We start from the raw sequence: 27,267 nt of genomic DNA, 5'->3' as shown, positions 1-27,267 counted from the left end.
TAATTTATGCTCTTCTAAGAGAGCACCATCTAGACCGCTTGAAATTTGCATAGAAATCAGTCGGTGAATAAGCCGGGTCCGAGGTTTTTAATTATTCTGACTTTACTATGTATAATACTGTATATATCATTGATGTATTATGTATTTCTGAGTTAGTTCAGTTGAAGCCGAGACCCGATAAGTATCTGTTCTGATTGGAAAAATGGAAGGAGGGGCAATTCTGCAAATGAACACTGGGTGTTTCCATGATTTCCATTTGTACCTACAAAATTTGCATTCTTGTGCATGTAACTATGTATTTCCGTACCGCAAAATCCTCAGTCGCGACTAACAACAATACTACATTGTAAAATTCAATTCTCTACCTACAGGCAAGAGTATTCGCCCTAGGGTCCTTCAAAGCTGCACAGAGATTAACTAGAGGTACTTGTAGATACCTGCATTACCTGCATACCTACATACAAGCAGTGCAGTTAACCCGGAAGTGGCAACAGCACAGTGAGTCCTACATACCTAATGTATGTATGTTCCAAGGTTACTATGTAGAACCTGGTCCCTTCCATGATCCCCGGGCGGGCCATCACTTAGGTGTCGAAGCTTCTAAATTTTTTAGGCCTATCATATCCCTATCATGTCTCTATCAAAGCCCTTCAGGTCTATCAATATGTCCCTATATCCACTAAACAATTGAACTTGACCCTTCTATCCCTTCTGTAACTGTAGATTGTAGTGCATTGCGACGTCGACCCCAAACGCCAAAAAAGAGAAGGAAAAAATTTAATAAATGGACTTTCTACTCATAACCACCAGGAGAAAATTCAATTAATACACCACGACGCCATCACTTTCATCAATTTAAAATACTACTTTCATCTCCAGATATCTCATTAACCCTGGAGAGACATTCGTTTTCATGAAAAACGGATGTCGCGGTGGTCGATGCTATGACTGAGGTCGTGCCCGGCGACCGCACCAAGCTTCTGCAATCCAAGCGGGCAGAATGCAGGTAAGTAAATATCCTGATTGAATAGTCCTATTTTTTCCGATACTTATGATATGAAAAAACTATATAGTGCAATCGCACGGTCGAGAAAGAGGAAGCTTTGTGTGTTATATGCTGTCGCTACTAGTCCGAATGGCCTCCCTCAGCGCAGCTTCGTTGACCCCGACGCGCCTCCGGCCAACGCTGCCGAGTCTCGTTTTCTTGACGGGTGTGACCTTTTACTGTATGTCCAATCACCCTCTCCCTACTAATCCAACGCGTTTCAATTCACGAAACATCATTTGACTAGCAATAACAGTCATGTTAATAACAAATTAAACAGAGGCAAGAAATTAAACGAGTTAAATATTCCAACGCGACCACGAGCACGATCCGAATATCCTTCTGTACCTAGACCAAGTGAAACCTTCATTCCCTCGGGCGAAAACACACATTCTACTACTCTTAATAGGAAGGATATCGATGCCAGCGTACAACCGATTATTGTGCAGCCACCTTCTACCTCGTCGCCAGCGCCATCTGTGTCGTCGGTGCCATCGCGGCCAGGATATAACGATGGACAGAATAATACGATTAAGGCGCTACCAAACTCAGGACCCGGTCTCGGGCCTGGGCCTGGACCTGGGCCTGTTTTTAAACAGCAGACTCAACCAAGATGGCCTACGTTACCCGTCGATCAGCAAGCAGCAAGACCAGATATCACTGCCACAACAAGCGATCGATCCCAGCCGAGGTTTCCACCTGTTGCAAAGGTAGAGAATCCACCCAAGAATACTGGGCAGAACGGTACCTCCTCAACCCCGACGAGCTCCCATGCAACTCCGTCGAAACCGCCTCAATCAGAAATCCCCGAAATCAACACTAGCAGACCGCAGCAGCATCAAGATCCTAAACCAGCAGATAGGCATCCTCAATCTTTCAGCGGCGGCGATCCGATGGATGTGGATATAATTCTAAACCAGAAGCCTCACGAGCGAACAACTACATTACAGCCAGCTGCTCAACCAAACGATATTCATCCAGTGGATGCTATACCATCCACCAACGCATCTATTCAAACGATAACCAATCCAGCAGTCTCTAGTGCCCCTATCAACACAAGCCCGGGCCGTGAAGGAGTGGCATTTGCAGGTAGCGCGGAGGCAAACGCAGTGGGAATGAAAAACAACTTGGGCTTGTTGGAACAAAATTCACAGAATTTGAGGCCTTCTGGGCCAGTTGTGGCTGGAATGTCCCAAAGCAAGCTGGAGCAGGCTAAAGTCCAAACGGCGGTACCAGATTCGAATAATGCAACAATGAAAGCAAAGAATGACATCAGGGAAGCGGGCGCAATCATCAACTCAGTTGAGCCACCTAAGACACCATCATCTTCCGTATGCGCTCCGATACCTGAAGAGCCGAAGGCAATTGCAGTCGATCAAGGCACAAATGATATTCATACATCTACGAATTCGTTTCGTCCTCCAGAACCTTTACAGCCTCCACAGTCTTTACATTCTTTGCCTTCTTTGCCTTTGCCTTTGCCTTCTTCGAATCCTTCACCGCAGCCTCCCAGTGATGCTTTCCGTAGTCTCCCAACGGCGAATATGCGCGGGGATTTGCACCAGACTCCCTCTAAACCAACAAACCCTGTCGTCTTCAATAATAACGATAGTGCTGATGGGAATGGATATAAAGTCGAAGCTACCAGGGAAGAAAGTTCGGCCATCGTCAGCGAATCTATCAAAGTTGAGCCTCAAAGCCATGGTCAAGAAACCCAGAATTCGCCCACACCAATTATTCCAATTCAAGCGCCTCCTCCCGAACGCAAAAGAACGAGTAGTCCCTCAGGAGTCGCTCGACAGAAGCCAGTGGCCGAAATCCTAGGCGAGCCGTTGAAACCATCAAGGGATCCGGAGGCTTCCAGCATGACTGACCAGAAACCGTCTATGGAATCAAATCATACACCTCGGGGTCTTCTACAGAAGGCCAATTCGAAAAAGAAGCAGCGATCAACAACAGTTGTGTTCGGAAATCAAGCTAAGCACGCAATGAATTCAGACAATTCTCTCACCCAGAACCGCCCACAGGCACAGAATGGGTCAATGGCCAGCGATGACTACTTCACACCCCTCTTCGTGCAGGCATTTGCTACGAATTCGAAATGGATGAAGCCTCTGGACCAGATCTTACATCAGGCCCATAAGACCCTGTCCACACCCGACTCTTACACACAGATATTTGAAAATCAGGCTTGCAAAGTCCTTAAAAGGGTTTATCAGTTGCAGCATCATAACAAATGGTCTCTGCGCCAGCCAAAGCGCTGTCCCGAGCCCACCCGCCAACCATGTCATTGGGACGTCTTACTACAGGAAATGAAATGGATGCGAACTGACTTTCGTGAAGAGCGAAAGTGGAAAATGGCAGCTGCTCGGAATCTTGCCTATGCCTGTGCTGAGTGGGTTTCCGCTTCGCCGGAGATTCGCAAAGCCATGCAGGTCAATGCCGTCTCTCCTTCGGATGATAGACAAGTTTCCATGGATGATGCACCTCAGAATTTGGATAATCAACCAACACCGGATCTTATCCAGTGTGCCGATTTTGATTCGCCATTGGAGCCGGATGATGAGCTACAAGACTCACTCCCCGACACGATAGCGCCCTCTGCAATATTTGCTTTAGAGAGCGACGACGTAATCTTTGCACTTCACCAGTCTGCAACTGCGGACCGCCTTCTCGATGAGTTACCTATGTATGGATCACCGTTGGAAGTTCCGAAGTCGGATCTTACTGCGCCAGAATACGACCCCGACGCGACATGGAGGCGACCTGCTCTCCCGGTGAGTAAGTATGTGGAGGGTCGGATGGAGTTGGCTCCGATGGAGCCACCGCGCAAACGGAGTCGCTATCGCTATATACAAGAGGACGACGAGGATGAAGAGGTCATCTTTGAGAATTATAGTGGCAGTCAACCCCGACTCGAACCGCAAAATCCTGAAGTTGCACTTTTCAGACCCGAAAACAAGAGTATCAGAGATAGATTGCATGCCGGTCACCAATTCCGCCCACCAAACGAGCATACCATGCCCTTCCAGTCATTTTACGAATCTCGTAGTCCTTCGCAATGGATTCAGTCCGAGGATGACGAGTTGAAAAGCTTGGTTCGGGAGTATTCGTACAACTGGTCTTTGATCTGTAGTATACTTTCTTCGAAGTCTATGTTCAGCTCTGGGGCTGAGAGACGGACGCCGTGGGAATGCTTCGAACGATGGGTCATGCTCGAAGGTCTCCCTCACGACATGCAGAAAACTCAGTATTTTAAACTGTGGCAGGGCAGAATCGAGGCATCGCAGCAGGTTATTCGGCAGCACCAAAATGCAATACAACAGCAACAGGCGGCGCAGCAGCAACAGGCTGGGAATAATACCCCTGTTGCACCTATCCCCAAGCGGCGTTATAATGTGCCATTGAAGGTTGAGCGACGGCGTAACCAGAAGCACCTTACCATGATCGATGCGATGAGGAAACTTGCAAAGAAGCGTGAGACCGCCATACAGAAGCAACAACATGCTGCGTCTCTTGCAGCTATGAGGAAAACGAACGAAGCGCCACAGCCAAGGGCCCCGACGAAGACACCAAGGGAGTATAGCATCATGCGATTTGAACGAGATCAGGCGATGGCCGAGAGGCTGGCAGAGAGGATGGCCCAACAACAACGTCATGAAGCACAGCGCAGAGTAGGGATACCCCTTTTTTGACCCCCTCAAATTCGAATCCAAAAACACAAACATACTAACGAGTTAACATAGGCTGCATTGCAAAGAGCACAGCAAGGGCAACTAGCAGCTGCCCAGAATGCGGCCCAGCTCTCGCAGAACAATGCTCAAATGGCAGCCTCCCATCCTCACGCGGGTATGGCCCGCGTCAATGCTCCTAGCCAGATACCAATAAACGGCCAAGGACGTCCGCGTATGCCGATGCACACCCCAAATGCTGCAGGGACTCCTACTCATATGGGCGGTGGACTTGTCCCCCCTATGTCGATGTCGATGAATGGTGCCAGCCAAGTGCAAATGCCTTCCGTCAATGGCCAGTCACGCATGGCGATGCCCACCACGCAACCAGATATCCAACTACTGATGCAAGCGCAGCAGATTTCCGAGCAACAGCGTCGGTCAGTGCAGATACGGCAGCAGCAGCAGCAACATCAGCAGCAACAGCAGCAACAGCAGCAGCAACAACAACAACAGCATCAGCAACAGCATCAGCAGCAGCAACAATCCCATCAAAGTCCTCCAGGATCTGTGCCCTTACAGGGTTCGCCGCCTGCGATGCGAGCTACTGCGTTGAACGGGATGAACCAGAAGAGTTTCTTGAATAACGCCCAGACACAAGCGATGATAGCTTCGTTTAATGCCGCGAATGGGTCGGGTATGTCGACACCTCCAGGCCCAGCTCTCACCATGACATCCCAAGCCGGATCGCCGCGACCAAGCGCGCCGATACCTCAACCTACACATCAAACATATGTCTCTCAACTTCAGCATATCGAGAGCCAGATCAGACAACAACACCCCAATACCCCACAAGATATGGTCCGCGAGATGGCGAGGCAATTATTAAATAGAAACCACAATAGCCACAACCTTGCACAATCTGCTATGAGCGCCGCAGCTGGAGGCACTGGACATGCTGCCGCCGCCAACGGCCCGCACCAGTACGCCCAACTTCTCCGGGCTCAACAACAGCAACAAGCGGCGGCTGCGGCCGCGGCGCAAGCCCAGCAGGCACAGTCGCAACAAGGACCGCAACAACAACAACATCAGCGGAATTCCAGCGGAAGCGCAACGCCGACTCCTTCAGCTCCAAAGTAAAAGGGTTTTAGACGATTAGGTCTGGACAAGGAGGTATCGTCTGTGTGTAAGTTTTGGCTTGCATGATGATTCGGGCGACGTGGTCATGCATAGTCACGAGTCTATACGTCCCGGCGTACGCTGTCCATACAATCTATAATATTCAATCGGATGTTGACTGATGAACCCGGGCGTGACTCATAGTGGGCACCTACCATACCAAGATACCTTACCTACGCATTAAGGCTGAGGCTCCATCAGCGAGGGTTGGTAGGCTATGAATGATGGTGATTAAAGGTCTTAGGGATATAGTATGACTATCGAGGCTATTTGCGTCCGGGCCAACCAAGTCATATGAACTTGGCCTCAATGAAATGGTCATTTAATCGTCGTACGGCTGAATCCTCCATATTTCTACAAATTTGGAGTGACACAGGGCCAAAACAGATGTCTACACTCTCCACGTCTATCCTTATGAGCATCATTTTGAGCAAAGGTTGGCGACGCATCGTCAAGGCTGATCAGTTCTGACACCATCACATAAACGGCGACTGCGACTATCCTACCTCGGTCGAATCAGGACGAGGTAAGACTGCTAGGTAATGGTTGAGGAGCGCATAGCAGTGTCAGCGAAGGTCAATGAGTTTGCTCACCAAGCCTTTAGCATACCTAGATAGGTACTGGGCTGGTGCGGAGATAGCGTTAAGCGACGTTGCGTATGAATAAAAAAAATACATACAAATAATTACCAAGTTTTTCACTTAAGTCAATACTGTGATATGTTGGTGTTGGGATTGATGAATTGGCTCCTCAACGGCCTATCAGTAGCTTGGATTGCTTATCCCATCTCGTATCTTGCATAGTAGTCTTTCTTCGTCCAAGGCACATTCATTAAAGCCATGTGGCTATGCAGTAAACGCCTAGATTCTTGGAGATAAGTATATATCAGAGGGGTCCTACAGGAATCTCCATTTTAAATTTTTTTTTCCAAGTGCTAACTAGTTATCGTTGCAAGCGTTTTTGCTTGCTTTGCTGCGCTGCCCATCTCAAGTTAATCTTTTCAAGGTTTGGTTTCGGTCGAACTAATCCTACAACAAACACCTTTTGACTCTTTCTAATTTTCAAGCACTTGAAGAAGGATAAAAACAAAAGAAACCACTAGCTTAAGAACCAGTTATTTCAAATGGTTAAACGCAAGCGGACGGACGGTGCTGTCAACGGAGGAGCTACGGCATTGGGATCGGCCAAGGCGAAGAAGGCCAAAGCATCGACACCACAATCAGCAGTAGCAACAACAAAAGCAACAAAAACAACAAAAACAACAAAAACAACAGCAGTAGCAAAGGCGAAAGGCTCTCCTCCATTGACTATACAGGTTGTCACTGGGTCTTACGATAGGATTCTTCACGGATTCACCGCCACGATATCGTCGGACGACGAGGTAGATTTCGCAGACACCTTCCTCTTCAATGCGCATAGCTCTTCGATACGATGCCTAGCATTGTCGCCCCCCTCAGCTCCAGCGCCAGGCAGGCTACAGAGGGTCATGCTGGCCTCGGGCAGCAGCGACGAGCGGATCAATGTCTACAACATCTCGGCGCACCCGCCCAGCCGCAAACACCAAGACGCCCTATCCTCTGTCGCACCCCGCAAGATCCTCGAGAATTCTAAGAATCGGGAGCTGGGCACCCTCCTGCACCACTCCTCTACGATTACGAGACTAGCTTTTCCTACAAAGTCAAAACTCATCTCCGCCTCCGAAGATTCTACTATTGCCGTCACCAGGACGAGGGATTGGTCTCTACTGTCGACTATTAAAGCCCCCATACCGAAGCCCCTCGGTCGGCCGAGCGGCGATACGGCGGCATTAGGTGCGACCCCGGCTGGTGTCAACGACTTCGCTGTTCACCCGAGCATGAAGGTCATGATTAGCGTGAGCAGAGGGGAGAGGTCGATGCGACTTTGGAATCTGATGACGGCCAAAAAGGCTGGGGTGCTCAATTTCAGCAGAGAAATGCTCCAGGAAGCTGGAGAAGGGAAGCATTCGTCAGGAGAGGGGAGGAGAGTGGTCTGGGGCAGTACCGAGGACGGCGACGAGTATTGCGTTGGGTTCGACCGAGACGCTCTGGTCTTTGGCATGGACAGCACGCCCAAGTGCAGAGTCATGCCGGAGCCGAGGAGAAAGATACACGAAATCTGCTACATTGCGATAGACTCGGAAACCGACTCATCCCTCCTAGCAGTCTCGACAGAGGATGGGAAGATCATGTTTTTCTCTACCAAGAGTGAAGACCTTACTCCCAGTGAGTCGTCTACGGAAGGCAAGGGGAAGGCTCCATTACCAGCCGCAAAGTTGGTGGCGCAGATTGGCGGGAAGGAAGCCGGAGTCATAGGACGAATTAAGGATTTCGCTACAGTCAAGGTCGCGGACAACTTGATAATTGCTGCCGGCAGTAGCGACGGCAAAGCCCGTATTTTCAAGCTCGCCATCGCTGATCTCCAGGTGTCCAGCAAAGCAGATGCGGCTAAGAAGACGGTGGGCAAGCTGCTCGGCACTTACGAGACGCAAAATAGGATAACGTGTGTGGAGGCATTCGAGATGATACCCCGACCAGATGACGCAGAGGACAGCGAGGAGGAGAAGGAGGATACTGAGGCTGAGGCAGAGGAGGATGAGGATTAATTGTGAAGTAGTGTATAGTGAGTGGCGTGCATATCAAATAGGTACCAACACACTTACGTACCTACCTGCCTATCTACCTACCTACCTGCCTGCCTAGGTATGTAGTTAGTTACCTACATAGCGTGTATATCCCGGTTTCCAAAGGAGTCGAAGAAAAAGACCCCGAATAAGTACCTACCTACCTAACCTAGTAATGAAACGCTGCAAGCAAACCGCCAATAGTTTAACGAATCAAGACGCGGTTACTTCCGCGAAAAGCCCATCTGACTTTAGTTACTAGTATGTAGGTATGTAAAGTCAGTCCTGCATGTGACCTAAACTCAATGGCTGACGATCGCCATGGGGCACGTGTCGTGTAACTAACTATTAACAACAATGCCTAGTTGGGACTCCCTCCCTACATGGACGTTGTCTCTCGTGATTGATCGACGATGGTGGTTTTTGGGAGGATGGCTTTTGGAAACCTGGATTTTGTTGCTGTTGTTGATGCTGTTGTGCGACGTCGTTGAAGGGGGTGGGTTGTAGGGCGTTCGTTATACATACATGACTGCGAGTTGTCGGATGGAAGGCATGTAGGCATGTAGGTATGTATGTATGTATGTAGGTACGTGATCAATGGCGAGACGTAGAACACACCTACTGTACCTACATACCTACATCCTACCTAGGCATTGTAGTACATACATACATATGATATATGCACATAGGCTTTTCCCATTTTCCCTACACCTGGCTACCTACCTACCTACCTACCTATTTACTATACTATGTAAGCAGCTACCCTAGCTACAAAGTGATCTAATGACTCCACAGTACGACGGCGGATAGCGACATAAGAAGCCCCGGGGAGGGGGGTCAAGTTTTAACTATGTAGTCGAATTTCGAAAGTAGGGATTCGCGAGGTACAGGTAGAGAAAATGCACGATGGTGTCACCAAAAAGGAGGGGAGGGGGGGGGACGACTTGGACTGTGGGGTATATTAGCGGCAGATCCGGCTAGCCAACCAGTTGGATTAATTTGATGCTTGATGATTGATGCTTAATGGTTTGGGGGGGGTTTTTTTTTGTGTCGCTGTGGTCAGCACCCTATACGAGAAGCCGAGCAAGTTGTTTTTATTAAATGTAGGTACTGTAGGTAATGTCACGATGGACGGAGCATGTGACTCCTAAAAAAAGCCCGAGCTGGATGGACTGTTTCAAATTCCACCATTCCCACGTCCTTGCTATCTTTGGTGGACTTTTGTTTCGTTCTTTTTCATACGGTACGGCTTCAATGTTTGGTAGCTACCTACCTATCAGGTTAGGCAGTTTGAGTACGCGTTTAGGTAGGTGGTTTCGAGAAGACCATCCTCGTGGTGAGAATTCGACATTCAACATGATAGTTATTGTAGATCGGTAACTAGACACGGGAGGTAGGGAGCGGGCTCATACTTGTCCGGAATGAGGTTAGCTTACACACGTATTGCTACGGAGTAAGGCCGTCTACCTAGGTTTCCCCAATGTTTATCCTACTGATTCTGATTCCTACATGCCTTCGAGGTACAGTAGGTAGGTCTAGGTACAGTACATAGCTGTGTAGCTGTGACTCTGCCTAGGCCCTAGGCCCTAAGCTGCATGGGAGTTGTAGGCATGTAATCCACTAGGCGAGTTTCTGATGGTCAGCAGCGAAGCAAACCCTTTTTTTTTCTTTGCAAAGCAGGTAGGCAGGTAATTATGCTACCTACTATCGTCACCTCGCCACGAGGAGCGGGGGACGACAGTTGGCCAATGTACAATACAAAATAGGCTAATGATTTGTGTGGCCAAGATGAATGAAGACTACTATGTGCCTAGGCATGTAGGTAGCTGTCTGCATAATCCATAAGGGTCCAGGTAATATGTGGAGGGATGGATACTGGACATGATTGTAATTGAGGAATGAAGAGGCTTGATTTTTATACCTAGGTAGGATAGTGTAGGTATGACTTCATGGCTCACTTGTCAACTTGGGCAAAAGAGAGAAAAGTGAAAAGAGGAAAGAGGAAAATTGTGTAAATCAAATGTTGAATGCTCGGCTTTAAGCGGAGTATTAGAGGTATAACTACATAGGTATGTATGTGCATACATAGACATAGTAATGCATTTTATATGTAAGCGCGCGGGGATCAATCATTTTGCAATTCCAATTTGCATGTGAGGAAGGTATAGGCGCGGGCACATGTTATAGTTGCCGCTGTCCGAAGCTGCCTAGCTTCGAATCTTAAGCTCTTTACATTCCCCAAGCTCCTCCAGGGCTATGTACTGTACCTTCTTCCTTCCTTCATTAGTTATATTAGTAGTACTAAAACAGCTTTTTAGTTCAACGTTTCTCTTTCCTTCTTCTCAACATTGAACACCCCTCAGATATCAACTCCCAACTCCCGACTGCTACTACAATAATAAAGACATTGTCTTCGTTTGCCTATACATGCCTAGACCTTATATCTTGTCAATTGCCTAGAATTTACTACCTATAGGTTTAACTTACTTCCTCCATATATAACATCACATCATCTACTGTGTTAAGCATCTTTGCTTACCTTTACCATTGTACATACATATCTCTTCGGTCCGCTACCAGATCGGATCGGAATACACAAAGTTTGGGGAATCCAGATCCGGTCACGATCCTCGCCCTCCCTTTCGATAGAGTTCCGATACTACTTGACCCCGGTCAGCCAATTGGCCTTATTCCAAGCAATATTTTGGCCACGCGGCACACATTTAGTTGGCTTATTATCCTCCTCCTTTGGCACCCGCCAACTCTGTTCACCTACCTCGTTCCCTTATACATACCTACCTAGCTTCCTAGCTTCACATTGCGATCCTCTCGTACCTTCATAAACTAGCTCTCAGACACATTTCTCGCACCATCCGGTTTGTCGAATACTGTTTTATAAAGCGCCCCCAAGTTCGCTATTATACCCGCTTCGCTTCTTAATTTGCATCATGTCCGGCTCACAAGCAAACGACGGGCCGCCCTTATTACGTCCTGTCCCTCGCCGACCCTTTGAACTGAACCGCAAGCAACCCACACCACCTCACGACAATGACGAGAATCATCTTCCCTCCACTGGCTCACAACACGGTCTCTCGCTGAATCTCGACACTATAAACAGTCGCCTACTCGATCCAAGAAACAGTGCCCCTTCTCCCGATTACACCCCCATCAGTCGTACACAGTCCGTGCTTAACATGACGGGCTCAACGCTGATGGGAATCTACTCGCCCACAATATATGGGAAAGATAGGGTCAACCCAACGGACGATAGTACGCCTTGGGGGACTGGAGCCGAGACACCTGCTAGGAACATAAGCGCAGAAGAACCGTACTACAATCTTCACAAGGAGAGGGCACAGCCAATAAGGAGGCGGTCCTCCCTTCATCCGCCTACACGTCTAGAACCGCTGTCTACTTTACAGCGCATTTTTTACATGGGTTCGCGAGGCCTTCTCTTGTTCAGCCTGGGCGTGCTCTACGGGATGCTAGTCGCCCAGATCCGGGATAAGCAACAGACCACGAAGGCATTCCAGATGGACGGCATGATTAAGGCCGCTGACGGTGGATATGACTGGAGATACATGACTTTTTGGGGGGTTGCCGGAGTTATGATGGGTTATCTGCTGCCGTGGTTCGACGGCGTCTGGGAGCGGGCATTTGGTAGCAACGACGAAGTCCTCGAGTGTGCTGCTAAGCACGGCATGGGCCCAGATCATGTATGCAAAGAGGCCGCCACGTCTACGGACTGGGCGCTAGCCATCAGGGGTATAGGAACTTTTGTTGGAATTGCTTTTGCTATCGTAGGTTTTTGCCGATCTTCTCACCTTCTGACGTTGGTGATATTTTGAACCGAGCCTTGCTAATAACATGAACAGCGAAAACTCCCCTGGGACTCTACGCTTCAAGTCTCTACAACACTGGCGCTTGTTAATCCCGTGCTCTGGTTCCTCATTGACCGTTCTCTTCCCGGGTTCATCCTATCGACAACCGTCGGAATTACTGGGTCGATCATACTCATGGGTTTAGTACCAGACATGGTGCCTACCCCGGCGAACTCGTCCACGTCCGGAATCTCTAGTCAGCAGTATAATGTATCAACGACCGATGCGCATTTTCCTGGTTTCCAGCATGAGCCAACGGTTTCGTTCGGCGGTCTAACGCTTAGCCAAGAGACGGTAGCGATGAACATATGGGTCATGAGTGTTCTGTTCTGCTGCTGTGTGTGCTTTGGAAACATTGGCCGCTGGCTCGCGTTGAACCGGGGCGCCGCCGCAAAGGGACGATGGGCGGAGCGTCGATAAGCATTTCGAAAAGTGGGAGAAGAAAAGCGGGTGGCTTATGATTGAATGTATATCTCGAATTTGGGTATAGATATACGTGTATTGGTGTTGCTCTTGGATGATATCTCTATCTCTACCACAGCGGAAAAGGGTTAAGGGGAGTTTGGTTTACAGCGACAAACAGGTATTAAAAGATATGTATGAATCAATAAAAAGAAAGATGGGAGTTTCCCATGTTTTATGAAAACAAGATCTGAACGTTGGGGAGGGGGATCATCGGGTACTCTTAACTATCGTTGCTTGTGACTTTGGTACGGAATCGGAATGGGCTAAGTGTGCCTAGTTCCCTAGGTAGGCTATTACTCGGTGATAAGAAGCCCAGGTAGATATGTAGGTACTAGACACGGGGGGAGAGAAGATGAAGCAAGTATGAAGCTGTGAAGCTGCGATAGGGGATAAGGTTGATGATGAATGGACGCACTTCAACTTCGTGAGCACGGTCCGGATTACTAGCTCAGGGCCGAGTATCTACTATGTGTTTGATTATATTTGATTGTGTTACGGGAAGTCCGGCATGGTAATTGACTTCACGACAAGGTCACAAGGTCACAGGGTCACGAAAGAGCGATCCCCCTATCAAATATATCAAATAATAGACGGATAACAAGATAGGCAAGTAGGTCATCAAAGTCCTGGGGATCAAAATCAAAATGGTTCACAAAAATATGTTAGCGTCATACATTTTACTCGGACGAAGCTGTTTTGGGTAGGCATGAACGAACTCGAATGGCTGGATATAGTAGTATATGGTATTATGGTTGGTGGGTAGGGCGGGCTAAACCCAGAGAGGCTGATGGGATGAATGGAGCCGCCGACGGTGCCGGGGCTGGGTTAGGTGAGCAGCAAGCAGCAGCAGCTTTGGACAAAGCTCTCGGTTCGGAAAGCCAAAGAAAAAATAAAAAAAAAATAAAAAAAAATACTTGCCATGCAGGAAGCTTGGAGGTTGATAGTCTGCTCTCTTTGCTTTATACGGCTGTGCGGTCAAGGAACTTGCAACGCGTTTGTTTGAGCGCCACGTTTCTTCTTGTTCGTCCCAAGACGTGCGTGCAAGGATGGATGGAAATAGTGTATGCATACAACTATGCATACAACTATGCATACATACCTAGGTTAGGTATATACCTATAGGTACCGACCTATACATAGTTACTACATAAAGTAATTACGTACACCGTATCCGTATCCTGCTTCTCGGAACGTAAGGCAGATCTTCAATGGTTTGGAGGGGAAGGGGAAGGGGAAAGGGCTTGGGATGGGTTGGGATGGGGGTTAGTGGATAAGGAAGAACAACGCTTTCCCGGGCTCCCGGAACATCTCTCAAAACCTGGAAGGCTGAAAATTATTCGTACCTGGGTAGTTTTTATTGGGAATATCAAACACACAATTTTGATAACAGCTGGAGGTAGTTAAGTACAATTTAGATGGACAAGACAAGGTGTGCTGGACCTTGGTAGCGTCGATTTCCGGGCGTAACCGTCTCGCATCCGGATCGGCCAGTTCGTGCTGTCATCGACCGGAGAAGGGGGGGGGGGGGGGGGGGAGAAGCATATGTGGTGCTGAAATACTATTACATAGGTGTAGGTAGGTACTTATTCCGACATAGCTGACTGACTGACTGAGTATCTACTTACTGGAGCTGGGTGGGCGTGACAACAACGAGTTCTAACAAGTCAGCATGGCATGTTTAATGTAACGTCGGCGCATGTACATATATGGATGGTATGTACGTACGTACGTACTTTGGTTCTACATAGTAGGTCAATAGTGTAGTAAATAAAAAAATCTAACCATGGCTGTTAGCAGATCGGTACGGTAGTTACGGTAGTTCGTCATCTACTACGTTAGAGGTTTATGTATAATACGAGTCGTACGACTATAATGTCCGATCACTGCCGAACTTGGGGGGGTTGTCCTCTCTTATCTATCTACGGGTTAAGATTTGTTGTGTATATCTTTTTTGATGGTACATATAGTTAGATATAGGAGAGCTTCTAGAAACATATGTGCCTACATACCTAAGAGTATAGCAGTTGTCAAGCATTGAGGCAAATATATAGAAGTTGATTAGTTAGAGATGCACACGTACAGTAGGAGATATATAAGTCCTAGGGCTGTTGGTTAATATTATGTACATAGTACTTACTAAGACGCTATATGCAACTACTAGACATTCATTAGCGGAACTTGAAGTTGTCATTCTCAATAGTTAATACATATATGTACCTACCTAGGTAGTTACATGAGCACTAGAAAAATAAAAAAATAATATTTGAAATCCTCTCCACCTTTTAATGCACCTGTGCACTTCAAGTCTTGATGTCTTCATGTTTCAACATGGGAACTTGCAACAGGAAACGCTACAAGTTACAACATGATACTATGTACTTGGCATAAGTATATATACATATATATATATTTATATATATATACTTGAGTTCATTGATTTTTAGTTATTAATGATGTTCTTATGGATGTTGAGACAACTCAAGGAGTCAAGGGTCCTGCAGGATACTACTAGTAGTACATAGACTGTAAGTTACCCCACAATGAAACGCCGAGCCTTTCCCTTATAGGCTTAAATAGTTGAATACCGTCTTTTTAAGTGTACGGCAGTACGGGGTACAATACCTTATGCACACAAAAAGTTGAACAACTCTACAACTCTACAGCCCCCCATCCCCTGGAGCCCTGGAGGATACATGTATCACCACTCATTTTTTATTTTATAAGTGGCTTGACGGTGTCTCGTCAAGATCATCAGTTGTCCAAATTAGCCAATCAGATCAACAAATCTTCTCTTTAGGGACCCTACAAGTACCCCTACGACGTCAGCACTTTTTTCCTTCTTCTCACGTCTTCTTAACATTTCACTATCTACCAAGGTACATACCACCCATTACACCTCTTATACACACATACCTACCTATACATAACATCTTCCCATCATCTACTTTACTTAACTTGGTCTTGGCCGACATGCTTCTACATCAATCCAGTTAAATGTATGATGACTTCTATATCTTTTAATACCCAACATGGTGTAGACTATTATATACCTCTGTTCCCATAACTTCCGTTCCCTGTCGCGCGCTTTTAGGCGTCCGTCCCCTACCAGACATCTAGACTCCTAGATTCCCATATTCCATACAACCCCCTCACTCTCCATTACTATATATCTACAACTGTATGTTACAAGGGAAGTCCACTTGTATCTATTTGACTTGGAATATCAGAAGATACATGTTTCTGTGTCAGTCAGTCAAGAAAGAGATATCACGACAGCTTATGTTGTATAATTGTTATTCATGAATTCTGTATAAAAATCCCCCCTATAACCTTGACGATTAGTCGACTTACCGCCGTACGACCACATAAGGCCAGCACACGTTAGGTCTCTTGTTGATAAACACTCTCAACTGTTCCCATTTTCCTAATCCAGCCTCCTCCCTACTGGATTTTCATTTCTATAAAGCGGTGTGTGCTTCAGGTAGCCAGGCCAAAGCACAAAATATAGTCCTAGAAGAACCCCTTTATATATCTCAACAGACGGAAAGAGATATCATCGTCTTAGAGCTACTTCCCGAAGATATCACATCAACCTTCCCTTGGTATTCCAGTTCGAATACAGAGGTCTTCATGTCCTCGACACAGACCAATCCGGCCTCGCAAAATATACCTCCATCAAATCCCTCTAACAACACACACTCTAGATCGCGGTCTGAGAAAGGGGACGCGGTGGCTTCCAACCCGGCAGGGACTGAGCACCCTTCAACTGCCTCCGAAAAGTGCTTAGATGCGACCAATGATGTGAGAGAAATCATAAGGCTCGTGCAGTGTGAGGTGTGCTCCCGAGTTCTCGAGGAGCCAACTACACTGCCATGTGGACATAGTCTTTGCAAGCAATGCGTGCCTCAGACGCATGTTCGAACCAACATCTCCTATCCTGCCACAGCTAATCGACGTCATGGGTTCAAATGTCCGTTTGAGGACTGCAAAAAAGAGCATGCCGTCCAAGATTGCGCTCTTGATGTCACATTGAATAAGGCGTTGGCCATATTTAAATCCACCATCGAGACAGACCGAAATAGAGTAGACCTTTCCAAATTCCTAACGCAAATTACAGTTCACGATAAATGGGAAGTCGCCGGTGTTCCGTCACTCACCAAGAAGGTGTCTGGGCCCAGCTTGTTAAAAGGGGGCCGCATCGTCGCAACCTACACACTGGTCGAGCTTGGCAGATTAGATTATGGCTGCGAGGTGTCCTATGCTTCCTTTGGCGTGGGAGAGGACGAGGTCGAGCAGATCGATACGGCCGTGTTAAATCGGATAAAGGAATCGACGAGGACAGAAATGGATTGTCAGGTCTGTTATGCATTATTCTTGGATCCTTTAACGACGACTTGTGGGCACACTTTCTGTAGAAGCTGTCTCCATCGTATCCTAGACCACTCAGATCTTTGTCCACTTTGTAGGCGCCCTATGTCAGTACAGGCCCAGGTTAACCGGCAGTCCTACCCCTCGAACCAGCGGCTTTGTAAGACGATCAATGCATTCTGGGCAGACCTCGTCGCACTCCGGTCCCAAGCGTATAGGTTGGAGCAACAAGCTAACAATGGCGGGTATGATATCGCGCTCTTCGTCTGCACGTTGGCTTTTCCCCGTATGCCCACCTTCCTCCATGTTTTTGAACCACGGTACCGCCTGATGATTCGACGAGCTATGGAGGGTGATCGGACCTTTGGGATGGTGTTGCCGTCGAGAACACGCGAACCCGGTGCGCCCAACTTTATGGAACTCGGCACGCTACTTCGTATCGTAAACATTGAATTCTTTCCTGATGGGCGGAGTCTCTTGGAGACGGTGGGCGTCTCTCGGTTCCGGGTGACTCGTCATGGCTGGCTAGATGGGTACGTGGTCGGCAACATTGAGAAAATAAACGACATTAGTGTGGCGGAGGAAGAGTCTATGGAGGCATCCGAGACAATGCGGGCTCGAAGAGAACGGCATATATCCGTGGAAGGGACCCAGAATTATACGAGAAACCCCCACGCCGGGTCCCGGCCAGGACCCCTGGTGCTAGAGGATCTGGAAACCCTGTCAACTCGAGAGCTAGTTGATATGGGTGTGGTCTTTGTCAGGAGGATGCGGCAACAGAGCGTGGCGTGGCTAACGGCCCGAGTCCTCGCTATCTACGGAGAATGTCCGACGGACCCGGCGATATTCCCTTGGTGGCTGGCTAGCATATTGCCGATCAAAGACGAGGAAAAGCACAAAATGTTGGGCACTTCGAGCGTACGGGAGCGACTGAAGCTGTGTTGTCGGTGGATTGTGGAATGGGAATCCAGCAGATGGTTAGTCTGATTTCTTTTTTTTGGTTTACCGTCCCCCTATCTCAACCCTCCTACTAGACCACCAATGTTTCAAGTCTGGTCAGGTAAGCTTGGCAGGTCGGTAGGTAGGTGGGTTGTCTCCTGTGCGAAGACGAAGAGAGAGTTTGAAAGGCTAAGATTGGTGTAGACCTGACCTGGATAACTAATGAATTCGTCATTATACTCAGGGTCCTTTCCGATTGCCTAGTCATGTGACAGGCGATTGTATTTATATCCATCACCATGGCCATGTTCGTCAGATGCTTGCTTGGGCCTCTTTACTAGCAAGCTTACCAACCTATCTACCTTTTTGATACTTGAATGTGTCCAAAGTCGACGATATCGAGATCTACCCGAGTTTGGATTCTAGACAAAGGGTTGTTATTGTTTATGTGCTTTAGCATGGCATTTCTTATCGTGGTATGTTTTTTTCATTGTGGAAATTTCTATCTTTATCATATTAGTGATACCATACCAGCGGCAGCATATGCGATCGATGCAAGTTTAGATAGATCTGAAGAGTTCAATGTTTTGTGTCAATCTTTGTTGTATGTTGTATTATAGGCATTCATTCAAAGTCATAAGCAAGGGGGATGATTACGAGAGAACGATAGAAGTCATGTATATTTGTATGTTTGTATGAGTTCGCATTACGTGAGGAATATATTATTTCTCTTTGCCTGTGTCTTCTTGTTCGTGCTAGATTATAGGTAGATCATAGGTAGATTATAGAAGCTCTATATCTTAGGTAATTATGCGTTGGCTACTATATGTAGTTGGCGGGGTGCTTTATTAGCTCATATATTAATTAACCTCAACTCAATTCCATACAAGACTCCTTATAACACAAGTTCTCATTCATTAAATGAAACCACGGGAATAGTATGAACACAATCCGACCTGTGAACCTCGGGATCAGATTATCACGCTACTACTGCAACTACTACTCTTTGCTTCCTCGACAACGTCACAATTATATTATCCCATCATCCTCTATTCGGTTCTCCAGCTCCGTAGGGAAATCGCTGTACACAGCTATAGATACAGATACAGATACGGATACGGATATAGATATGGAGGTCACGGAATTTGCGACGCCTGCACGGTGCTATGCCGACTTTTGCTTGATTCCTGTGAGCTGGCCCTTTCTTTCTTACCTTTTCCTTTCCTTTCCTTTCCTTTCCTTTCCTTTCCTTTTTAGGTTTTCTTCCTCTATTCAAGTTCCATATACTCCTACCTGAACCACTTACACACCCAAGTATACACATACATATATGTAATAGATATCGATACTGATGCTGTATACGAAAATATAGGTCGGCACAGGCAACGTCTCGGTAGCAGAGGAGGTCGCCGCCGTGCAGAAGCTCCTCCAGGTCAGCGGGCTGACGTACACGATGCACTCGGCGGGGACCACGGTCGGTGAGTTGCTACGTCCTCTACTACTTACTTACCTACTTACTCGCCTTGGCACTTACTCACACTTATATCACACCAGAGGGGTCCTGGGACGACGTGATGCGAGTCATCGGACAAGCCCACAGCCTCGTGCATGCCAAGGGCGTCCTTAGAGTGCAGTCGTCGATGCGGGTTGGGACGAGGTATGTCGGCCTTTTTCTTCCCTCTTTTTCCCCCTTTGCCCCTTTTTACATAATCTCTCCCCTCTCCCCTCTCTCCCATCTTTCCCTTTTCCTAATAGCTCATGCCCGTCCTACCTTTCCCTTCTGCACTCACCACCACCCCTCCTTCTTTCTCTCTCTCTCTCACACGCACATATGAAAAAAAAAAAGGAGGGCGAGAGAAATCCAAACCACCTATCTAACCCACATATATATCCATCCCACCTACTTACTTACTTACTCACTCACCTAACCTGCTGACTTTACCCCCCCTCCCTCCAACAGAACAGACAAGGCGCAAACAGCACAAGACAAAGTCAAGCGCGTGGAGGACATCCTTGCTGCCGAAGCAGAATAAAAGACAGCTACCGCCACTACTACTGGCCTTGGCTCTGGGTCTGAAGGAGGAGGAGGAAGTATGGTTGTAGTAGAACCGGGGTTTAAGAGGTAGGTAGGTAAGGTAGGTAGGTAGGTAGGCGTGGTTTGAAAATATTGGTATTGATTACATTAGGTATCATGGTTTGGTACATGGTGAAGGTAAGGAAGGGTGAGAGGATATACGCAATATGTAGGTAGGGAGGTATACTATGACATCCATGTTTGACCTAAGCCAAGTGAAGGTCATATCTACCTACGTGTATCTCTACCTACCTACTTACTATGTTGGGTTTACAACAAACAGTTCATCCACTCACTCACTCACTCACTCAATCACTCCCATATATACATACATACATACATACATACATACATACATACATACATACATACATACATACAAACGTATAAAACAAACGTGTACACGCATTATTATTTTAATCATCAGGCAGCTAACCTAGTCGGCCTTCTCTGCCTTCATATACCTACCTACCTGGTCCTATATACTGTACATTACTTACATACCTACCTACAGATGACACGTTTTCGATTGGATTCGTCGTTGTCGTTGTCGTTGTCGTTGTTGTTGTTGTTGTTTTCGTTGTTCATCGCCCTCGCCTTATGCCACAACGTTTTCCATCTTATTGCGTACATCATTGTCCCCCCCCCAACCTCCCCTTTAAAAATTTCCCTTTGGCCGATTCCACCCTCCCTAGATGTAGATGTAGATGTAGATGTAGATAGATGTACGTATATCGAGTAGAAAGACATTCGCCTCGGCGGGGAATAAAATCCGTCATTTGGGCGCGGGAAAACATACTACGCGCGCACAGTCTGTTTCTTCGCCGACTTGCGGAGCTCCTTCTCGCGCTCGCGCTCGAGGAACTTCTTCTGGGCCTTGGCGTCGAGGGCGTTTAGCTCGGCGTCGCGCTTGGCCTTCTTGGCCCTGTCGCGCTCCGCCTGCCGCTCCTCGGCCTTCTCTTCCTCGGCCGCTTTCTGGATGTGCTTGACGTTCTCGTCGCGGACGGTGCGGATCTTGCGCAGGACCTCGGGGCGGAAGTGGGCTGAGGAGGCGAGGTGGTCGGGGATGCGCACGAAGTAGGACAGGAGCGGAACGAGGTCGTCGTAGCTGTTGGAGGAAGGGAGACGGTACCGCAGGCAGAGGCGCTTGCGGGGGATAGTCTCGTCCATGGTGGTGGGCTTGATGACGGGCTGGTCGGTGACGATGATGTAGTCAAATAGTTCACCAGCCTGCTTGATGGCCGCGGCAAGCTCGTTGGTCAGGAGGGTTTCGGTGACCTCGGCGCTCTCGCTCATGACGGTTGCCCAGAGAGGTAGCTTGGCGTGGTCCTTGGTGAAGGTGATGGACAGGTCATATCGCTCTTCGCGAAGCTGCTTCATCCTGTCCTTGTTGACAATAGCCCAGACAAACCCATCGAAAGAGCTCTTGGAGTCCTTGGCTCGTAGCTCAGCAGCACCGGGCATAGCCGGTACGATCTGCGCCTCCTTGCCATCGAAGGGGTAGATGATGACCTCGATCGAGTCTTCGGGGGTACCGAAGCTGTCAAAGAAGAAGCCCATGGCCGTCTCGATGAAGGTCATGATCGGGTTGAAGCGCTTCTTTAGAGAAATCTTAGCGTCCAGGAATGCGACATTCTGTCGGCCAGTCGCATAGGTTGCGTACTCGAACAGACTCTTCGCCTTCATCAACTTCTCAGGGTCTTGGTCAGGCTTCGATGTCCCACCGAAACCAACGACAGCAAACTCGCTAGTCAGGACCGGGGCATGCGCCTTGATCCATGCTCTCGCCTTCGCTCGGTTAAGCTTGGTGCCGATGAAATGGAGAGTGAAGACGACCGCGATGACGGCCAAGATGACGCCCTCGGCCTTGAAATCGCTCAAACCATAGCGCTCATGAATATTATACCACTTCGTGTAGGGAACCCCAGTAGGTACAGGGCCACCAAGGGTAGCACCGCCAGCGGTGGATTCGAAAGCAGCTGGCGCAGGCGCAGGCGCGTCGGCGAAATCGGCAAAGTCTAGATAAGGTCTACGTGTTAACAAGAAGATGCCTCCTACATTGGTGAAAAAAAAATTGAAGTTGAAGCTTTAAAGCTACAAGATCTTGAGATAGAGGGATATATATAGTAACTGAGGTATATATGATATATAGGCTAAATCATTCGCAATTCTTCGGGATTTTATTTTCAAACGAAACTCGAATTTCTTTCGCGCAATGACGAAGACAACTTCGGAATACAAAAGAGGGTTCACTCACCAGAATCAGAAGAAGGAACTGGAGTATCAGCAGCCTTGGTTCCTCCAACGATGTTCTTTAAAAAATCCGCCATAATTGCGGAACTCTCGCGGTAAGATTGTTATGCGCGACGAGCTTTGAAAAGAAAGTTGAGAGACGGAAGACGGAGACGGAGATGTGAGGCGAGAAACGGGGAAAGATTAAAGATAATTTGGAGCTCGACATCTAAAGTTTAAGCTACCATCCCTAGGTCCTCCTAGGTAGGGTTGCAATCGCTGTGACCATCCAATTGTCCAATCAAATTACCTAATTTTTCTGTCTTTACTGTGTAAAAAGGCGGGTGTCCCCTACATGTCTCCACAGTGGCTTTAGTGTTCGTGGCTACTACTTACTCGTCGGACCTCGGAGCGAACTGGTACGTACTGTGCACTACGGCGTACCTAGTAGTTAGTAATGTACGTAATCTGGTTGTCCGGTGAACACTTTTTATTTCAAGTCAATAGTTAATCGTCGACATGAACTTTTTAACTTACCATTAATTAAAGAATATAATTGAGCAAGCACTCCTGAGTTTATAATTACAACAATTGATAAAATAACACGAGTGACACGATGGCGAAGGCGACTACTTTACGCAAATACGGCAAGCAATCAAATAAGCCAAAAGGCGATCGCTTGTTCGTTGAACTTCCACAGACTCCTGTGCGAAACCCACCACCAAAGAAAGCAACACGCCGCGATGAGCCAAAGGACACGGTCAATGAATTGGCTGATAAAGTCTCGTCAATTTCAATAGGCGATGAGAATGTTCCGCCGCCAATCTCACCTCGACAATCGTCCCATCATTCACCTCAACAATCACCCCGGCGTTCGCCCCGACGAAAACTACAACCTGCTTCTCCTCCTATTACTCCCCTTCCAGTTCCAACCCAACTGAAACCACCTAAACTTCCGACACCTCATAAGCCAGTTCCGATACAGCCACCATCCCTAGAAGTTACCGAAGCAGTAGAAACAAAAAGCGAGTTGCAAGTGCTATCATGGTCCGAGATATGTCCATCTGGCGATAAGATCGTCAAGATAGCAGAGGCCTCCTACGCAGAGGTTTATCGCGTGACCAATGAGCGCGGCACAAGCATCATCAAGGTGATTCGCATGGAGTCTCCGATCAAGGCGCAAACCAAGACGCAACAGAAGTCTGGCCTGGTTGACGAAGAACCCCACTCCGAATCAGACCTGCTAGGAGAGCTGAAGATCTCAGAGCTGTTGGCTGATATACCCGGCTTCGTCGTGTATAAGGAACGGTACATAGTGCAGGGAAAGGCCTGCAAGGAATTGCTCGAGACACACCAAGCCTTCCACAAGAAGCTGAAGCGGCAAGATCCCGACCGTCTGCAGTTTTACCCGTCGCCGAGCCGATATCTAAATAGTACGAAGTTTTTAGTGGTGGAGCTAGGTGATGCGGGCACGGCGCTGGAGGACTTCGAGCTCAAGTCCACGGACCAGCTATGGGATATTTTTTTCCACGTAGCGATTGCACTGGCGCGAGCCGAGGTTCACATAGAGTTTGAGGTGAGCAAACTAAATATTCATACCTACACTTTCTATCAAAGCGCATTCAGCTAATTACCATGCTAGCACCGTGACTTGCACGAGGGCAACCTATGCATCCGGAAGGCGGGAGAGCCTATCCCCGTATCAGCACGAGATCGACCCAGCCGCTTTGGGTTCTCCGGCCTCGAGATTACCATTCTCGACTACGGCCTCTCGCGCGCCCACGCGGACTACGACGTCGAAGGAACCCTACCCATCGCCTACGACCTAGAGCGCGACCTCAGCATCTTCACGAGCGAGCACGCCCCGCAGTGCGAGGTGTACCGGCGCATGCGGTCGTTCCTCCTGCGCGCGGACCGCGTCTGCCTGCCCCCGACAAGCCATAAGATGACCTACGAGGAAGGCGTCGACGGCCCCATCACCTGGGCCCGCCACGAGCCCTACACCAACGTCCTGTGGCTCGCGTACATCTACACGTGGATGGTGACGCACTACAGGGGCTTGAAGAAGGACCTCGCGGCCTTCAAGCGCGCTACTAAGGAGCTGTGGACGCACCTCGACCCCGACGCCGCTGATAGCGTGCCCGGCTTCGGCAGCGCTAGTGACGTTGTACGATTCGCGCTGGAGGCGGGGTGGGTGGAGGAGGACCAGCTGATGGGCGTGCGTGAGGAGGGGGAGAGGTCGATGTTGTCGATTTTGGGGACACCCAGGGCGGAGAAGGTCAGTGAGGCGTAGGGGCATTGCTATGCGATTAGATGGCATAGGTGTCGTAGTTAAAATACTTGGGTTGGGAGTTTACATTGGGAAGGCGTTTCGAATACTGAGACGAGGTCGATGATAATGTATGTCTTGTGTTTAAAGGGAAATGATACCATTTGATAGAATTCTGTATATTCTAGAATTCAAAGTCTGCTTAGGTAGGCTAATGTTACACTTGTCACGATAACTACCTGCAACTTGTGCATACCTACCTATGTAGTCTCGAATGAAACTTACCTAGGTTAGTACATACTGGAAAATGTTAATGCAAATGCAGTTACGGGCTACTTGAAGAAAAAGTAAATCTCCATCTTGTTGAATTCATTTCTACAGTAACTATCGCAATGATTGATGGATTGATTGATTGATTGTAAAGGCTGAATACCTAGGTAAGGATGAAAAAAGCAAAAAGGAAAAAAAAAAAACAAAAAAAAGATAAACGGATTTTAGTACGCGACATTGGCCTGATTCGAACAGACGCTCCCGAAGGAACAAGATTTCTAGTCTTGCGCGTTAGACCACTCCGCCACAATGCCTTATTCGAACTCCGTGAATTGAGAGTCTGGTGGATGAAAGATTGGGCTGCTAGTTTGCCTTATGTATAGTAGATATAGTAGGGCATAGTTAGTAGGTATGGTAGGTGATACCTAGTTAGGTGGTAGGTGATAGCGTGGAGACCGGATCTCAAAGGGTCCAACCACATAAAGGTAGGATACTAAACCTAACCTTAGCAGGTTACGGAGCGGAGTGGAGTACGAGCACCAAGAATAGTCGGCTAGGCTTTTAATTTACTGGGTATTTCATTTGTCATGCCTACCACGTTGATAGGGCTCATCAGGATTTTCAGGTTAGGTAACAGGGCACATAGACTACACTACCTATGTAGGGTAGCAGTGCTACAATGGGATTTCCTGCCAATGAGCTAATCGCACATAAGGTTCGTATTAGTGCGAGGCGGTGTTCAATATAATTACCGAGTATACGCAAAAAGACTGCTATTGATAGAAAGATGTGTTGCTGGGTATAGTTATAGTATGTAAGGGCGGGAAAAGGACCCTTTGATCGGTGAAGCGCTAATACATAGTATGTAGTTACTGTAGATTTCAGGGTTGTGAACACGTTTATGCTTATATTGACAGGCATGGATGTACGTGTGTATTGTACAATACAATACAGTAGGTTAGGTATCTACTTACCGCTGAAGTAAGGAGCCTCCTATGTATGAATTTAAAGTGTGTGCATGTAGGTAATTGCGTCTTCGCGCCAAGGAAATATTCTACCGATATGTAGGTTTACATGTATGTATGCAGTTGACGAAATCAGTTGATAACTATTGCAGGTTAGATCACTTAGGTATCAACACAGCGACTCTACAGCCGCGCGCAACGGCGGAGCGGAAAGGCCGCCTCTTGCTATGCTGATGGCTAGGGTTTGGTAGGGTGAGGCGGTTTGACCTGTTCAGCTCAATCCCAACTCCACCCCCTGAGCAATGTGTACCTGGCCTAGCCATGGCCGTGAACCGTGGCACGAGTCCTTCCAAGAGTTCCCGTAACATCCATCTGTCCTTGCCTAGGCATGCACATACATAGTATGTGTGGACGGTAAACTATTACCGGTGTAACATCGCTTCCCGTCGCCTTGCCAAGCCTTCGTTAATGAATGGTATTGTTCAACACAATATCCTTTGAGTTAAGATTTTATCCAGTGTCCATCCGAGGTAGAACATTCCAAAAGATATTGGATTCTTGTCTCGGTTCTTGTCATATACTGTATTGAGGAAGTATCACCATAAAGCCATTGTATAATACATATTGTACAATACGAGTAGCTGTGATCTGGCTTCTTGGAGGCAAGGGGGAGCATTAATGATCTCCTTTTCTTATAATATTCTTATTTCTAACACGATGAAATAGGTACCCTAGGCACTGTAGGGTCAGTGTAGGGCCTGTAGGCAGGTAACGCTTTAACCTGTTAAGATTTGGCATTAGAACAAACTAAAAAGTTTCCTTTAAATTCTTGCAGGTGGGGTGGGGTTGGGTGGGGATCGGTAAAAATGGAAGTCGGCAAGCCATTACGAATCGATTATGCTCCCGCCGAAAGAAATTGACCAATGGCGATCCGATCCGGGATCGGGGACCAATCAGAAAAAAACAGGAATTCGGGGCTTCACACCATAAAAGCTGTGTGGCCCTAGTGGCGTGTTTCAAACCTTGAAAAGTTAACGGCAATGTACTATGTACTATTTACTGCAGCAAGTTGAGCAACTGCACCGTACCTGACATGTTCCGCCCCTTTTTGATTAAAGGGGTAAAAGATCGTCCCAGAGTGCGCAGTGGTCGTCATCCAAACATTCCTAACCTACTTTACTATGTACTATGTAGTGAATTTCAAATCTGGCTCGAAAAGGTGGTCGACGTTCTAGATTTTTACATACGGCATAGTAGTAAAACTACAA

General features: G+C 47.7%; 7 protein-coding genes and 1 non-coding gene across 8 annotated transcripts; 6 read left to right on the top strand and 2 right to left on the bottom strand.

Annotated features, from left to right (window-relative positions):
• Positions 1–280: 280 nt before the first annotated feature.
• Positions 281–5,856, top strand: GGS25DRAFT_529559 (uncharacterized protein; the record flags this gene model as incomplete). Its single annotated transcript, XM_049265295.1, has 4 exons — positions 281–1,006; positions 1,074–1,226; positions 1,326–4,719; positions 4,792–5,856. Exons 1-4 carry the CDS (start codon positions 945–947, stop codon positions 5,854–5,856), a joined length of 4,674 nt encoding a protein of 1,557 aa, XP_049120728.1. The 5' UTR covers positions 281–944.
• Positions 5,857–6,836: 980 nt separating this feature from the next.
• GGS25DRAFT_478793 (WD40 repeat-like protein) lies at positions 6,837–8,759 on the top strand. Its single transcript, XM_049259970.1, has one exon. It carries the CDS (start codon positions 7,019–7,021, stop codon positions 8,516–8,518), a length of 1,500 nt encoding a protein of 499 aa, XP_049120727.1. The 5' UTR covers positions 6,837–7,018; the 3' UTR covers positions 8,519–8,759.
• Positions 8,760–11,122: 2,363 nt separating this feature from the next.
• GGS25DRAFT_152890 (insulin-induced protein-domain-containing protein) lies at positions 11,123–13,555 on the top strand. Its single transcript, XM_049256413.1, has 2 exons — positions 11,123–12,336; positions 12,412–13,555. The coding sequence occupies exons 1-2, from the start codon at positions 11,485–11,487 to the stop codon at positions 12,835–12,837; spliced, it is 1,278 nt and encodes a 425-aa protein (XP_049120726.1). The 5' UTR covers positions 11,123–11,484; the 3' UTR covers positions 12,838–13,555.
• A 2,794-nt stretch (positions 13,556–16,349) lies between these two features.
• GGS25DRAFT_152822 (uncharacterized protein) lies at positions 16,350–18,993 on the top strand. The gene is made up of 3 exons (XM_049256412.1): positions 16,350–18,227; positions 18,434–18,665; positions 18,724–18,993. Exons 1-2 carry the CDS (start codon positions 16,513–16,515, stop codon positions 18,459–18,461), a joined length of 1,743 nt encoding a protein of 580 aa, XP_049120725.1. The 5' UTR covers positions 16,350–16,512; the 3' UTR covers positions 18,462–18,665; positions 18,724–18,993.
• Positions 18,994–19,069: 76 nt separating this feature from the next.
• Positions 19,070–20,585, top strand: GGS25DRAFT_478768 (YkoF-like protein). Its single transcript, XM_049259969.1, has 4 exons — positions 19,070–19,378; positions 19,562–19,667; positions 19,744–19,846; positions 20,150–20,585. The coding sequence occupies exons 1-4, from the start codon at positions 19,130–19,132 to the stop codon at positions 20,220–20,222; spliced, it is 531 nt and encodes a 176-aa protein (XP_049120724.1). The 5' UTR covers positions 19,070–19,129; the 3' UTR covers positions 20,223–20,585.
• Positions 20,586–20,960: 375 nt separating this feature from the next.
• GGS25DRAFT_478766 (DUF1682-domain-containing protein) lies at positions 20,961–22,767 on the bottom strand. Its single transcript, XM_049259968.1, has 2 exons — positions 22,521–22,767; positions 20,961–22,281 (listed from the first exon to the last, which is right to left on the bottom strand). The coding sequence occupies exons 1-2, from the start codon at positions 22,591–22,593 to the stop codon at positions 21,062–21,064; spliced, it is 1,293 nt and encodes a 430-aa protein (XP_049120723.1). The 5' UTR covers positions 22,594–22,767; the 3' UTR covers positions 20,961–21,061.
• Positions 22,768–22,983: 216 nt separating this feature from the next.
• Positions 22,984–25,020, top strand: GGS25DRAFT_478765 (uncharacterized protein). Its single transcript, XM_049259967.1, has 2 exons — positions 22,984–24,071; positions 24,138–25,020. Exons 1-2 carry the CDS (start codon positions 23,112–23,114, stop codon positions 24,786–24,788), a joined length of 1,611 nt encoding a protein of 536 aa, XP_049120722.1. The 5' UTR covers positions 22,984–23,111; the 3' UTR covers positions 24,789–25,020.
• Positions 25,021–25,266: 246 nt separating this feature from the next.
• Positions 25,267–25,348, bottom strand: GGS25DRAFT_t8. The gene has a single exon. It is a non-coding gene; the product is annotated as a tRNA-Ser (tRNA).
• Positions 25,349–27,267: the final 1,919 nt, after the last annotated feature.

Source organism: Hypoxylon fragiforme (genome assembly GCF_022984875.1).
Source record: "Hypoxylon fragiforme strain CBS 206.31 chromosome Unknown GGS25scaffold_2, whole genome shotgun sequence".
In the NCBI taxonomy this organism is placed as follows: domain Eukaryota; kingdom Fungi; phylum Ascomycota; class Sordariomycetes; order Xylariales; family Hypoxylaceae; genus Hypoxylon; species Hypoxylon fragiforme.
The sequence above is the reverse complement of the archived record's forward strand: the minus strand, read 5'-3'. Positions and strand labels throughout refer to the sequence as shown.